Genomic DNA, 14546 nt, shown 5'->3' with positions numbered 1-14546 from the left:
AAAAAGTATTACTTTTTATGCTAAGAGTATTATTTTTTGTTGCGAATATGGGTAGGGTTGACCCGTCTCACAGATTAGGATCTGTGAGACGGTCTCACATGAGCTCTCATGTAAATATTCATATATCATATAAAAGGAAACGTCGGCAATAAAAAAAGTTAATGTGACTCTTATATTATACATGAAATTTACATAAAGCACATTCATAATTGTAATAACCCAACACAACACCAATAAACTCACATATGTACATTCTAATAACAAAACTCAAGGAAAAAAATTTTAAATTATATATATATGTGTGTATATATATTATCAAGCACAACATATAATATATTTGACCAAGACTCTTTGATCTATTCACATAACACCTTTTTCTGCTATATAATTTTTTTGTTTTTTTAAAAAAAACATCAAACTAAGAACTTGTACAAAGCTGTCTTAACCACATGATCGGATATTATCTGGTCTGCTCTCTCGGATGGATGAAAGGCATCCCAGAATACGTATTTATTTGCATCGCTACATGTAAAAGGATTGCGTTGGTTACATGCATACCCCATCTCGAACATCCCCGTCGCGCAACATCCCACCCCGGATTCATCGAACCCTGCAAATCGTCACACAAACTATATCATGAGTAACAAATATATATAAATAGATCTGGTCGAGCTCGAGAATACTGACATGTTCATTTTGAGTGCTCGATCGAGGTGTCATCCTCTAATCGGCTCTCTGGTGACTATTAAATAGTGGTTGGAGAAGAATAGGTGAGTGAAAACAAATGATAGTGGCAAAACTTACCATATAAGGAAGGTTTCTTAACAATTTGTAGAAGAATGTAATAGGGGTTGGAGAAGACAAGGTCCACCCCAACTAGTTCCTGGTTCAGGTTCGTCACCAGATCTCTCAACTTGTCATTGAAATTCATGGCTACTATGTTGTACGACTCAACACAATCATCGGAGTTAACAAAATTTCGTGCTCGTTCCAATGGCATGCAACCCATAGGGGGAAGGCCTCCGACGGAGATCCTACGAGCTCCGAGGTTGTAAAGGTTGATGGTGAAGTTCTTGGCGATCCCAATAAGAAATTGTTGGTACTGATCGATGGTGTATTGTAATAGTCTTCTTGGTGGAAATGCGTAGTAATTCTCCAAGAAATCGTTGGTCCCTATACTCATAATATACAGTGCCTCACCAATAGTTTGATTAGCTTTCTCATCTCCAAGGTAGGCTCTTAGTTTCGTTTGGTAATCTTTGTAGTATTCCAATTCCTTCCACAATGGTATCACACCCTGAATATTTAATCAAGTATTAATCTATGATTACGATTCTGTGGCACATAAATATATATCTGCGCGCATTTGAAAAATATTTGCACTTACTAACACATCAGAAGTGGCAGTATCATATCCAGTCCCGGCAGAAGCGAAAGTGACACCAACAGCAAAGTCCGAGATATTATATGCAGGATCCAAGTAAGCCGGAACAGTCGACTTTAGACCGATCGCCTCGGATATGAAATCAGTCGGAATCCGGCCGTTCGAGAACCTGCCAGTGGGTAATCCGCCGCTAAAATCACGCCCGTATGGCTCGAAATTGCTCCGAGCAATCGTCGGGAGCTGGTTATTGTTGCCCGCGTCGACAGACGAGTCCCCGAACACGATAATTGCTGGGATTCTTGCACTTGAGGTAGTCTTGGCTAGTAAGAGCAAACACAGTAACAGTATGTATGGTCCCATTACGTTTTTTTCTCTCTAGCTCTTTTGTTGTTTTCACTTGAATTTATATAGCAAATTTACGAATATCGGTGGTCATTAATGGCGCTGTTGAGCTGCATTCTTTCGGAATTCAATTGCCTCGACTGTGGCTAAAGTTAGTTCGATTCTGTTCATGTGAATAGGCACTTTAATTTCTTTTTGCCACAAAAAATCATCAGAGCTCCTTATTCAATGTCTTAGGCCTTCTGTGTATTTTGGTTAAAATTAAATAAATACCTTAAGGAGAAATAAATTAATTTTTATAGGAAATATTAATTACGGGTTTGGAGTTATTAGTACCAATATGTCAGAACCAATCAAATTAATTTTGATAAGAAAATTTTATTTTTTTCTCAAGTCCTCTAGCTTAGTCTTTTTTTTTTTTTGCAATTTAATAATTTTCTCGATATAAAGTTAATGTGTGTAATGTTACATCAGCAATCTCAGCGAAAAATTACTAAGTATGCCAAAAATGGAAGATACATGACTAGATATACGATGGAAAAAAACATTTTTTGAGTAAATAGAACATCGGATAATTCCTATGTTTTTTATATCTATATATATTTACAAAATTTGAAAAATGGTACATAAGGTGTGTACCAAATTAATTAATTTCTAGAATGGGTTGAGATTAATAATTTGAAAATTTGTACGATTGGTTTTCAATTCATTATGACTTTTTTTCCCTGCTGTCGAACTGCCCACCGAAAAGTAGGAATAAATATGCAATAAATAATAAGAAGCCAGGCGATCGATCGAGTGAACAAACTTGTAAGAAAGCTAAGTAGCTAAAGATGTGAAGTCTTGACTAAATTCAAGTAGTTTCAACCAGAATGGAGGTGTTTGTTTTATTTTATTAAATGTCTCTTTAATTTATGGGGAAGTTGGTGAAAAATCCCCAACCAAAACATTTATTTGGGTTCACTCCCTACCCACAAAATTGTGGTACTATGTCATACAAATTGTGGTACACTTCATGTGGAAATGTGGTACCCTTCATGTGAAAATGTGGTACTAAAAAAGTACCCAGGGAATGATCACAAAAAAAAAACGGCGGCTGGGGAGTTAAGTCCAATTTCCCGTTAATTTATCTCCATTTTTCGTGTAAAGTATATATGTATATTTTTTTGGAGGACAAAAACTTGTGTGATATGGTCTCACGGGTCGTATTTTGTGCGGCGGGTCTCTTAGTTGAGTCATCCATTAAAAAGTATTATTTTTTATGCTAAGAGTATTACTTTTTATTGTGAATATCGGTAGAGTTGACCCGTCTCACATATAAAGATTCGTGAGACCGTTTCACAAAGATTTACTCTTTTTGGAGTACAATGTGTGGGGATGATCGAACTTATATCTACACGGATGAGACCACTGCTACTACTGAAGCTCGGTCTCATGAAGTATAGTATTTATTAAACATGAAATCGATTCACATATTTGTTTTTAAATAATTACCCATTTCTGTCAAACTAAAAAAGTCCTTGATTTCATATAAAACAATAAAAAAAAATATATTAAAAACATAAAACAAAAATATATAAAATAAAATTTAAAAATATGACGAGCTACTTAAAACCCCCTTATTTTGTAGGTTTTAGCTAAACTGTATATAAAAATTTAATAAGCTAAAACCACCGTTATTCAAACTGGAGCGCTAAAATTATTGTAAGCAAATTAATTTTTATCGTACACATACTTTAATTAAAAATGTTATTTTGAATATAACAGAAAACCGTATATATATATATATTTTTAATTTCTTGTTGTATGGTACATTAAAAGTTTCGAATTTTTTTTGAAGGAAAATTTTGTTAAAATTGACAGGGGGGAAATAAGAAATACACACATTTATATATATATATTTGGCAGGTTTTTGATAAAATTTCATGTTCGGTTACTTAAAAATCCACAAGTATAAATGTGTCATCGTTAAAATATAATGGCAGGCAAGGAATTTAAGGGATATTCAACATGATAGAATAAGTGAATATTTGATTAATATTCAAAAGTTAGATTTTTCTTGTCAATACTTTATGCGGCGAGTTTGTCACACAAATGTTGCTTAGTGTTATTTGATTTATCTGATTAACGTGATTTGTAAGTTATTACATGAAGATGGAGATTTACTTAATACACATTGAAAGATAGGTCTGCGAGTTCTAAATTAGAATTAACAAGGAATACGAAATTCTTCAAAAGTCTCGTATGATTGGGTATTTTGCATCACTAGCTAATTATAGCAAATTGTTAGTTGTCCCACATCGGTTGGATAAAATACATGGGGGTTGTATATATGCTCTTGAACAATCCTCTCCTCTTGAGCTAGTGAGTTAGGTCCAAGTTCCAATCTTAACACAAATAAATAAAAAGAAATATACTTACCAAATGAAGTAGGGTTAACTCCTTGTCATTTGCAAGAAAACTCCATAAGGATCAGAGACAACAATCCTAATCCTCTCCATCTCATCATCCTCTCCACCAAACCATTCAATTTGGCGTTGAAACGCAAAGCAACTCCATTGTATCCGTTCATACAACCTTCCCCATTCCCATTAACAAGATTCGTAGTCCTCTCCAATGGCAAACAACCCATCGTGGGGAAACCCCGTTAGCAACATTTTACGAGCCCCCCAAATCGTAAATCTGCTTGACAAATCTCTCTGCAATGTCAATGAGGAAGTCTTGGTATTGATCAAGGGTGTATTTGGACTTCTTGTTAGGGAGAGTGTAGTAGTTCTCTAGGTAATCATTTGTTCCTAAGCTGATTAAATGTAGAGCATCTTTGATTATGTATTCGGTTTTTGTGTCACCTAAGTAGGATCTTAGGGTTCTTGGTAGTCTTTGTAGTACTCCACTTGCTTCCATAGTGGTATCACATTCTGTATGGAAAATTTGTGAAATGCATTCAGTACTTCATAATTTATTTGAACACAACGATATATAAAAGTAGAAGACATATGAAAAATAATACACGAAAAATATTCTATTTTACAAACCGATATAAATATTTACAAGCGTGAAAAATCTCTTGACTTGATGATACGACCTGATATACGTGAAAAAAACCTAAACGATAAATATTCTATTTTACGAACTGATATGAATATTTACAAGCGCAAAAAAAAAATTCCCTCGTATGCTTTATAAGATATCATCTGTCACGTTCAAATCAATTGTATCAAGAAAATAAATAAAACAATAAATACTTACAAGCACATTAGAACTTGCATTATCGAATCCAGTACCAGCTAGCGGAAGCAAAGCAAACTCCGGTTGCAAAATCAGTATATTGTTACGTGGATCCAAGAAAGCTGGCACATAAGGCTTCAGGCCAAAACTTTCAGAAATAAAATCCGGCTGCCGTTCGAAAACATTTCGCCGAAGAAATCACAGTCATACGGCCGGAAATTGCTGTTCAATACAGTCGATTTCCGGTTGATGTTCCCAGAATCAACTGATGAGTCTCCAAACACAATAATCGCCGGAACTTTCGACGCAGCGGCAGGGATAAAAGCACCAAAACTTGAAGCGAATAAAAAAATCAGACAGGAAAGTAGTATTACAGTCAAAGAAAGTGGTTGTGCATATTAATTGTCCTACATCGATTGGTTAAAATACCCAGGAGTTGTATATATGGGATTGGACAATCCTCCCCCTAGAGCTAGGTTTTGGGGTTGAGTTAGGTCCAAGTTCCAATCTTAACAGTGCATACGAATATTTATAACTAAGAATAGTGTCTGAAGCAGGTTGCTAATTTCATATTTCATGGGTCGGCGGGGTGCAAATGCAGCTGCATGCATGTTCTTACACATTTAATCAATCCAATTTCCAAATCAGAGTGAATTTTCAAGAATTTGGCTTAACAAAAAGAAAGATTTTGTATAAAATAATTAGTTACGTTTCGTTGTGCTAGATTTAACCTTTTGGAGTTAATTGAAGATTACATAATATATATTCAGATTAAAAGAATATACTAAAGGAGTCTCGTAGAATATTAGCCTTTCAATTTGGTTATTCGAAATTCTCTTGCCATAATATATACATTAATATATAACTCATTTGATTTGTCTTTTTTTTTTTGGTATCTTTAGGATATATTAATATTTGTATGGATATTACACATTTTTAAGATATAATTTCTTTATGTCTTGGTTTCCAAAATATTTACCACTTATTTTGATAGCTCAAATAATAACTTATATTACATCCAATTTTTCTACATAATTTTTTTAAATTAGGACTGAATTTTACTTTTACAATATTAAACTAGTTTTAAGCGGGTGTTCATTTGAAAACTATTTTCTATTTTAAAACAAGGCATTTTTAAGGAAATTTCTAATTAAGAAGATCCAAAATGATTAAATTGAGACATGTAAAATAATTTATGCTTGATCCGTGATCACATTTTTCACATTAAATTTACATTGGAACGATTAATGTAATTCATAATTCAAATGACCAAAATGATAATGAAAAACAACTAAGAATGAATATAATAAATAAGGTTGCGTCTGAATCGAATGATTTAGATTTGAAGCAGTATTTGAAGTGTGATGATTTGAAATGACCTGTTGGGATTAGTTTAAAATTCATTATAACGACTCAAAAAATAACTATTGTTTATTGAAATTTTGAAATTCATTGACAAACGGAATTTTTTCAAACAAACAAATTAATTGAAATATCTATGTTCAGATCCATCGATCCAAATATAAGCTAAGAAATTTCTTACAGAATGTAAATTAATATGATATATACTTCAGTACCCCTTCATCAAAGATAAGTGAAACTGAAAAATACAGAGCCCTATAAATATAAACTGAGAATTACCTCGCATGTATCCGAAAATAATTGAAAATAGAAGTTATTTTCTAGTTATTAGAAAACTCTATTTTTGAGAAGTCGAAAAATCTTTTTTTGTGAAAAACTAATGTTTTATCAATGTCCAAGAACGACAACTTCTGGTTGAATATCGTCATCAAAATCTTGATTCTGTATCTCAACTTTTTTAAATGTGTCATCGTCATCGTCGTCATCATCTTCTTCCTCCGCATGGTCATCAAGGGATCCCTCGTCTGCTTCGTTGAGACGACGATCGTGGCAGCTCTCGTGGGTTCGTGGTGGGTGGCAATTCTCTAGCCTCCCACTGCTTGCTCCATTATCATGATCTGCGACAACTTCTCTTATCACAACACAAACAATCAAGGTAGTTATCGTCAAGAAAAGAGCAACCCTTTGTCTTAATGCAACCATTTTTAAGATTATTATATTTTGTCTCTTTTTTTTTTTTATTTGAATTTTGGTTTTCAACTTTATGCTTATATATATTGCTGGTTTTTGCGCTGGTCTAAGGCAATTAAATCTGGTTTAATGGACATGTGGTGTTGTGTATGAATTATATATTAAATTTAATTAAACGGAGAATATATCGACTACTTTTTAAAATTAATCTCGTTCTCGAAAAATATTTAAGTGAATCTTAAGAAGTTTATTAATTGTAGATTTTTAATGGTCAATTTTTATCCAACTCCCTATTTCTGTGTCGGAATTTTTCAAAGTTCTCTTGCTTTCCTAGTTATAATTTAAACGGTTCAAATTAATATGGCATTTGATTTGTTTGTCCATTCAATTTCAACTGCTTCCAATTCTTACGGAATTTCATTCAAAGTCCACAACTTTCCAAAAAAAATTTCTTATTATTAAAGGCCTACAGTTAAAGTGAATAAAACACTTATATTATACAATTTCGGAACTTTAATTTAACATAAGATTTAATCAAATTAACCTACATTAACGGGCTCAATCAGTGTATAATATTAGATCTTTTATTATATTAAATATATTTTTTGCTACACCGAAGCGATTTCGATTTTAAGATTTTTAATTATGGAAAAACACAATTTTAATCATGTAAATCGACTTGTTTTGGGTTTTAGTTGTCTAATTTGTCAAAGTTTTGGTTTTCTTACCGTAACTTTGATTTTTTTTTTATTTTGATCTCTTGTTGTGCGAAACCACTAAACAAAACAACTATGGCTTATTTGACATCTATAATTTCTTACTAGACTAATGTGACAAAAACAAAACTTATATTACACACAATAAATTAATTAATGAACAAAAATAAATAGAAATGACAAATTTTTTTCCACTAATTTTGAAATATTGAAAGTCATTTTGCTCTTTTTTCTCTTATTTTTGGTAAGATAAATTTAATTTGAGTAATATAAGTTTAATTCTCGTCACACGTGTCACGTAATAAAGAATTAATGTAAAAGAAATCATATTCGATTATTTACTAATTTCGAACACAAAAAAAGATCAAAATAAAACAAAACAAAAAAATCATGTGGTTGTGCGAAAATCAAAATTTGACAAGTTATAAAACTAATCCTAAAACATGTCAACTTACGGACTAAAATCGCAATTTTCGTAGTGGAACTGGAACATACACACTTATGCTTGGCAGGAATTAATTAGAAATTTTGATATATCATAATCTTTATATCTGGTGAGAAATTGTTTATAGCATGCATATATATATCTCTGTGTGTGTGTGTGTCCATGCATATTTATTAGTTTTTTTCACGTAGACACAGAGATAAGAGATTACCACTCAAAAATTTAATACTGTTTGAACAAACGAATGAATTGGAGTAGTAATTAGTTTCACAAACCATTGAAAACTCAATAAATTCTCTCGTCCTAGAAATCATGAATGGTTTCCAAAAACCAACAATTCCAATCCATCAACACCATCGGTGAACAAACAAATCCTAAGTATAAAATCACACACAATAATAGAGCAAATCATCCCTTCCTTGATCTAACTCCGAACAAAACTCGGTCGAAACATATATTAATCGATCAGGTTAATTATATATCTCCCGCTTGAGATGTCGCAGCAGAAACAATGTGGAACATTACCGGCGATATGCATCGCCATGTTACTGGTGGCAGGCACATTTGTTACGGAATGTGGGGCGGAGAAACATAAAACAATAGATTTTAGCCATTTGAAGGGATGGTCATCAAATTCAGAAAAGAAGGTGGTGCCCACACCGGCGAACAGGTACACGAGAGGCTGCCTGATGATCCAACGGTGTCGTCCAAGCCGTAGGCTGTTGGCTGCTCAGCCTCTTTCGGATGATTGAGATTTGCTTCTGACGATCAAGGGGTCGAACATTGTGTTCGTTGTTCATGAGAAATAACTGATTTAAGACATATAATTGTTTGATTTTAATTTGTTTTTTTTAATGAATTATGATGTTTGTCTAAAACATTGGACTAATAATAATGATGAAGAGCAATAATATTTAGTTGACTGTTTCTTTTTCCTTTTATTTTTGTTGATATTTTCCGATTTCAAAATTAAGAGTTAGGACTTAGGAGCATGCATGTTTTTGAGTTAAATTTTCTTAAAAGATTCATAATTATTTGACTAAAACTGGTTTTTTTTTTTAAAAAAAATGTTTTATTATTAGGATGATCAATTATCTCCCAGTATTTATAGGGAATTCTCTCCTCTAATGAATAGGCTCCAATAGATCGCATGATATTATTTATGTTTTCACTGTGAAAAAAAATTATCAAACATTATTGTAAACATGTCAAAAAAATTTGTTAAAAGATTATCTGCTGATCTGTTATTTTTTTGGCAAACTTTGGCTTCTATTTTTCAAAATATTATTTTCTGAAATGCAAAAACTTGTGTGAGCNTCTATTTTTCAAAATATTATTTTCTGAAATGCAAAAACTTGTGTGAACCGGTCTCACGGGTCGTATTTTGTGAGACATATATTTTATTTGGGTCATACATGAAAAAGTATTACTTTTTATGCTGAGAGTATTACTTTTTATTGTGAATATAGATAGGAGACCGGTATCACAGATAAAAATTTGTGAGACCGTCTCACAAGAAACATACTCTTTCTCTAATAGCTTTCATGTTAATTCAAAATGGAAATTACTTATGATTTATTTGGTCACCTTGCTATTACTTCAAATTCGAACTGTTACGTAATTTTGATGCAATTAATGTGCCTTTTTTTTTAATTCAAGGAAAAAATAACAGAAGTCCTAGAATTCTTACTTTTGCAAGAATCTTTGGTTCGAGTTCCAATTATGTGGGTTTATCATGTCGAAGTTTATTAGTAGTTTGTTGTAAGTAATTGTAATTAGTTATTTAATTATATTATTGAATTATTTGTAAAAGACCATTTTTCTATCAATTACAATTTAATGAACAATGATGAATAATCATGAATTGATAATTAATGATGATGAATGTAACCGTTAACAGACAGAAACTCAATGTCATGAAGGAAATATACTTTAAGATATGGTTAGGCATTAATTAATTATTTAGAATTGTTTCGTCCCATTTTTTGTTATTCATAAATCGTAATATTATTAATATAGATGATAATATCATCTATATATAATTCATCTTTGATCATCTCATCTTACAAGTAAGACGATATATAATAATCTAACTATAGAAAAGTGTTGGAAACCATTACTCTAAAAAAACCACATTTCAAAAAATGTACTAATCTATATTGGCTTGCAACATGGATTGATGAGTTAAGAATTGGAACCAGTCATCTCATCATCCAAAAATTACACAAGAAACCCATATTCATATTCAATTAACAAAATTTGAAGTAATCTCATGTATATATATAGGCTTGGAATCAAGCTTCGTGGTGAGATGGAATACACTCTAGTTTGCAAAACTCAACCATAAAACCACCAAATCAATCTCTGTTACATTAAAGCACTTCCCCTTGCTTGACATCTCAGCTATAATGCAAAAACTCATAGTCGAACATGAATTCAATTTTAAGACCAATTTCCGAGGTCGTAAATAAAATCCAAAATGTCAAGATTCAAGAACTGCCCATTGTCATATCATTGACAGCAGGTGTATTTGTGTTGGTGCTCAATGCACTGTCATTTGAGATGCTCGTCTGAGCCTGCCCCGCTCCAAAGGTAAATTCTTGAGTAGGGGTGTCAAAAGGGGGACGCGAAAAAATTGAAGTCCCACCAATGTTATTGAAAATTGGAACTGCTGCAACTGGCGGATCATGAAGCCTTGCAAAGCCAAAGCTGAAGCTTGGAATGGCATTGCTGCTGTTCTCCACCGAACCAAAAATCTCGAGCTCATACTCCTGTAATTGCTGATGCACCGCTAAATTATAAGAAAACAGAATGATGTTAGAATCGAAATTACGAGTTAGAAACTTTAAACTCCGCTTAATCTGCCACTACATTTAAGATCCTTTTTACACAGAATCGACAAATTAAAGTTCTAGGCATAATGATTGTAATGTACAAAGCAATGCAACTAACAGCGATTTTATAAACAAATCATATGATGGATTTTATAAATAAATTCAATAAAAAGCATAGGCTGACACACTTCTTTGACATGACACAAATGCTCGGTATTTCAAAAAGTTAAACAAGGAAAAGTAACTACCTGTCACCACAAAAAAGTATCCCACTAGAATCAAATACTGGACCTGAACTAAATTTTGCACATTGTTATGAATCAAACTAAATTTGATCGTCATGTATAATATTAGCATCTAACATGATGGTACCACTCCTAGATCAAATCATTTTGTGGATTAGAACCATATCAAGTTAATTCTTTTTAGAAGAATAATAACTTAACAAATTACTCGTTATTCTATTACTCTCACATCCTCCAACAAACTACACAGAATTCTGGTACTTCAGATTGCAATCTCTCATCCAAATCTTTGAACTCTCAACAGCTTGCATTTTATAAAGTCCGTTGAATTACATTTCAAGGGCAAATATTAGGTGTACCTGATTGGTACCATCAAAGACAATATAGGTGATATCTAATTGAGAAAACTGGCAGGAAAGTTAGTTAAACCTTGATTCAATTCGACTGAAGGTCTGCGCTCTTTCACCCACTGATAGCTCTGGGCAAGTTTCCAACCTTTGCTTTTCATCAAGAAAGCAATTACTATAGCTGGAGACCTGTCAATAAGAGTTACAGAATTTAACCACGATCTTTACAGGCATTAAGTAAAAAACTTTCAATCAAAAGCAGCGAGAAGAAGAAATTATTGCAAACACACAAAACATTTGTAGATTAGTATGCTGATGGTACCTAGTCATGTATCACAAGGGTCGTGTTATATTTTACAGTAACGATATGCCAAATATATATGACAATTAGTTCTATGAACGAGAAAATTACCTCAAATAGTCAAGTGTCTAAAAGTATTCAGAGTTCCAACCCAATGCCCACTTCAGAAACAGAAAAATTACAAACACATACAGATATCCAGAGAGAGGAGGAGGTAAATAAAAAGTCAAAAAAATAACTAACAAAAAACAACAGAAAAAAGTTGCAAGCCCCAACTTGTGATCATTCACCTGTTTTTCCCTAACATACAGTGCACAAGAACCCGAGCCCTATCTTTTTCACATTGTTCTGCACAAAGCGCAAGGGCGTGATAAGGTTAATAAAGAATATAAATATACACGTAACAGATTCGAAGAAGCAACAAGTTTCACGGTGTTACGATAAAGGTTCGGCCATACATCACTTCTCACATGATAACTGCAAACGAGACATTTGAATGTATGATGTGTAAACATCTGCCTTTAGATAGAAACATCATTTTCAGCATTCAATAGTCGAATTCATATGTTATTTGATTCATAGCAGGCAAAATAAATAGCTTCATTGAAACACATTGGCCGATCTAACACATTTCATGTTCATAAGATGGTGCAGATGCATATTTCTATTGTTGATCCCGATTAATTATTTTATCACTACATAATAAAAGTGTATAAAAATTTGATCACATTATAAAAGTGTATAAAAAGTTGATATCAAGTCGAACTTCTAAATTTTTAAACTTATGTACTTACTTACAAATTTTTGAGTTCAAGCTCGAGCACCTATAGTATTTACTCGATGTATAAATATATACTGATAGAGATAAAAAGCTCACAAGCTAGCTTACGAGCTTTCAAACAATCATGTAAAAGTCTAAGATCAAGAATAATTGAGATCAAGTTGAATGGGTCACGAGCTAACTCGAATCATTTTATGCCTGCTAGTATATTGCTGCGGGGAAACTTAATCATGTCCAGGTATATGCAAATATTTATGTATGACTCCGAACTAAAATTGTGCATAAACAGCTCCATGAAAATTAAATGCAGTTCATTAAACCTGCCGAGTGTGTAGCATTCATCTTTTTCAATTCTCCTCCCCTTTACTTCCCTTCTTATATCAATCACAACAGTGTAAAAGAGAATTTGACACAAGAAAAAAAAAGGTGAATATTAACAGTCAAAAGCCTCACCTAGAAACTGAATCGCATCATCAAATGACAATTTTTGATTGTCTTGGAGGCAGTGATAGGTAAAAGAATTCTTGTACAAATTTTGGCAAGCAGGTACAGTCTGCACATATACAGATGTCTTTAAAAGAATGGAGAAGTCCTTATCAACTATATTTGGAAAGTTGATGAATACAAGTAAGAGCTCAAGGTTCAGCACATAACAACCACAAAATGCAATAAGTGCAAGTAAAAATCGAGCTATTGACCATGAAGTACGAGGCACTTTCTTCAATGGTTCGGATATCTAAAAATCCTATGCACAATAAATCGTAAAGATTAATCTCATCCAATAGTAAATTTTCACAGAAATATTTTTACTAATGGTAAAATGGCCAATCATTAGTGACATGACACGAGTGACTCACTGGTCACTACACTAGTTTGTGTCATGTGAGAAGGCCAACCACCAGTAAGATACTAATCCCACATCCCACATCCCACATCTTGCTTCAACACTTTCTATTGAAGAAGCAAACGTTGAGCTTTATATAAGATTTAACACTCTATATTCTAGTCAAAGGGTACTCATTACTCAGTAACTATTATCTTTTATGGGGTCCAAGCATCTCGAATTTACTAAATATACTTGCTTAAAATTTCTAACACGAATCTAAAGAAGCGCAAAATAACTGGGATGTCTCCGTTTAATTTTCCATTTGACCTTTTCGAACTAACACTGAATTGAATAAATGACATCATTGTAAATCAAAATTGCACCCAGAAATATCCAAAAAATAGATGATATAACCGTCAATAAAGAAAGCTAAATCAATACTAGTATGGCATAAAAAAGATTGAGCTTAATTAACGGGAAAAGAAAATAGAAATCATCAAAGCACGGACGGAAATATCGATCATTATTTTACATTAAGAACTCGGGAGATGCCCTGAATTTTGAGAAGTTCAGCGCGAGCAGCATTGTCGTAGCTGCCCAAGTAGAGGAACTCGGGCAAGATCTCCGATGGGAAGGCGCTGACATGGACGGGAGATGCAGCGGATTTATCGGATACGGAGGCCACACGGTGGCCGCAGATGCCACACACCTCCCCCTCCTCGTACTTGTGGTAATGCCCGCAAACCCCACACGGATTCTCTCTCTCCCTCTTCCTCATAATAGATTCAAGAGTCCAATAATTCACTTCCCAATGCTTCGTTACACCTTGATACCGAAATTCGAGTATTTGTTCGGTCCAATTGACGAAAGGAGAATGGAACTTGAGGGAGACTTGGGTTTCGGGTCAGATATCGAAGTGATTGAAGACGGGGGATCGGTCGAGTACTGGGAAGATCTCTTCTTTGCACTCTTCCTTTTGGAGAGGAATGCAGATGCTACAATCATTTGCTTCTCTCCATCACACACACACACACACACATATATA

General features: G+C 33.3%; 2 protein-coding genes and 1 pseudogene across 3 annotated transcripts; all 3 read right to left on the bottom strand.

The window, feature by feature from the left end:
* Positions 1-406: 406 nt before the first annotated feature.
* LOC140976424 (GDSL esterase/lipase At2g04570-like) lies at positions 407-1775 on the bottom strand. The gene is made up of 3 exons (XM_073440561.1): positions 1388-1775; positions 805-1297; positions 407-610 (listed from the first exon to the last, which is right to left on the bottom strand). Exons 1-3 carry the CDS (start codon positions 1742-1744, stop codon positions 414-416), a joined length of 1047 nt encoding a protein of 348 aa, XP_073296662.1. The 5' UTR covers positions 1745-1775; the 3' UTR covers positions 407-413.
* Positions 1776-4161: 2386 nt separating this feature from the next.
* Positions 4162-5304, bottom strand: LOC140967118 (GDSL esterase/lipase At2g42990-like; annotated as a pseudogene).
* A 5112-nt stretch (positions 5305-10416) lies between these two features.
* LOC140976411 (protein-tyrosine-phosphatase IBR5-like) lies at positions 10417-14540 on the bottom strand. Of its 2 annotated transcripts, none has more exons than XM_073440545.1 (5): positions 14034-14540; positions 13129-13228; positions 12185-12242; positions 11676-11782; positions 10417-10958 (listed from the first exon to the last, which is right to left on the bottom strand). In XM_073440545.1, exons 1-5 carry the CDS (start codon positions 14277-14279, stop codon positions 10657-10659), a joined length of 813 nt encoding a protein of 270 aa, XP_073296646.1. In that variant the 5' UTR covers positions 14280-14540; the 3' UTR covers positions 10417-10656. The 2 variants fall into 2 exon arrangements, with proteins under 2 accessions (XP_073296646.1, XP_073296652.1); XM_073440551.1 differs by having other exon boundaries at positions 10696-10947.
* Between the last annotated feature and the right edge of the window lie 6 nt (positions 14541-14546).

This window comes from Primulina huaijiensis, chromosome 1, assembly GCF_012295235.1.
Source record: "Primulina huaijiensis isolate GDHJ02 chromosome 1, ASM1229523v2, whole genome shotgun sequence".
NCBI lineage: Eukaryota > Viridiplantae > Streptophyta > Magnoliopsida > Lamiales > Gesneriaceae > Primulina > Primulina huaijiensis.
The sequence above is the reverse complement of the archived record's forward strand: the minus strand, read 5'-3'. Positions and strand labels throughout refer to the sequence as shown.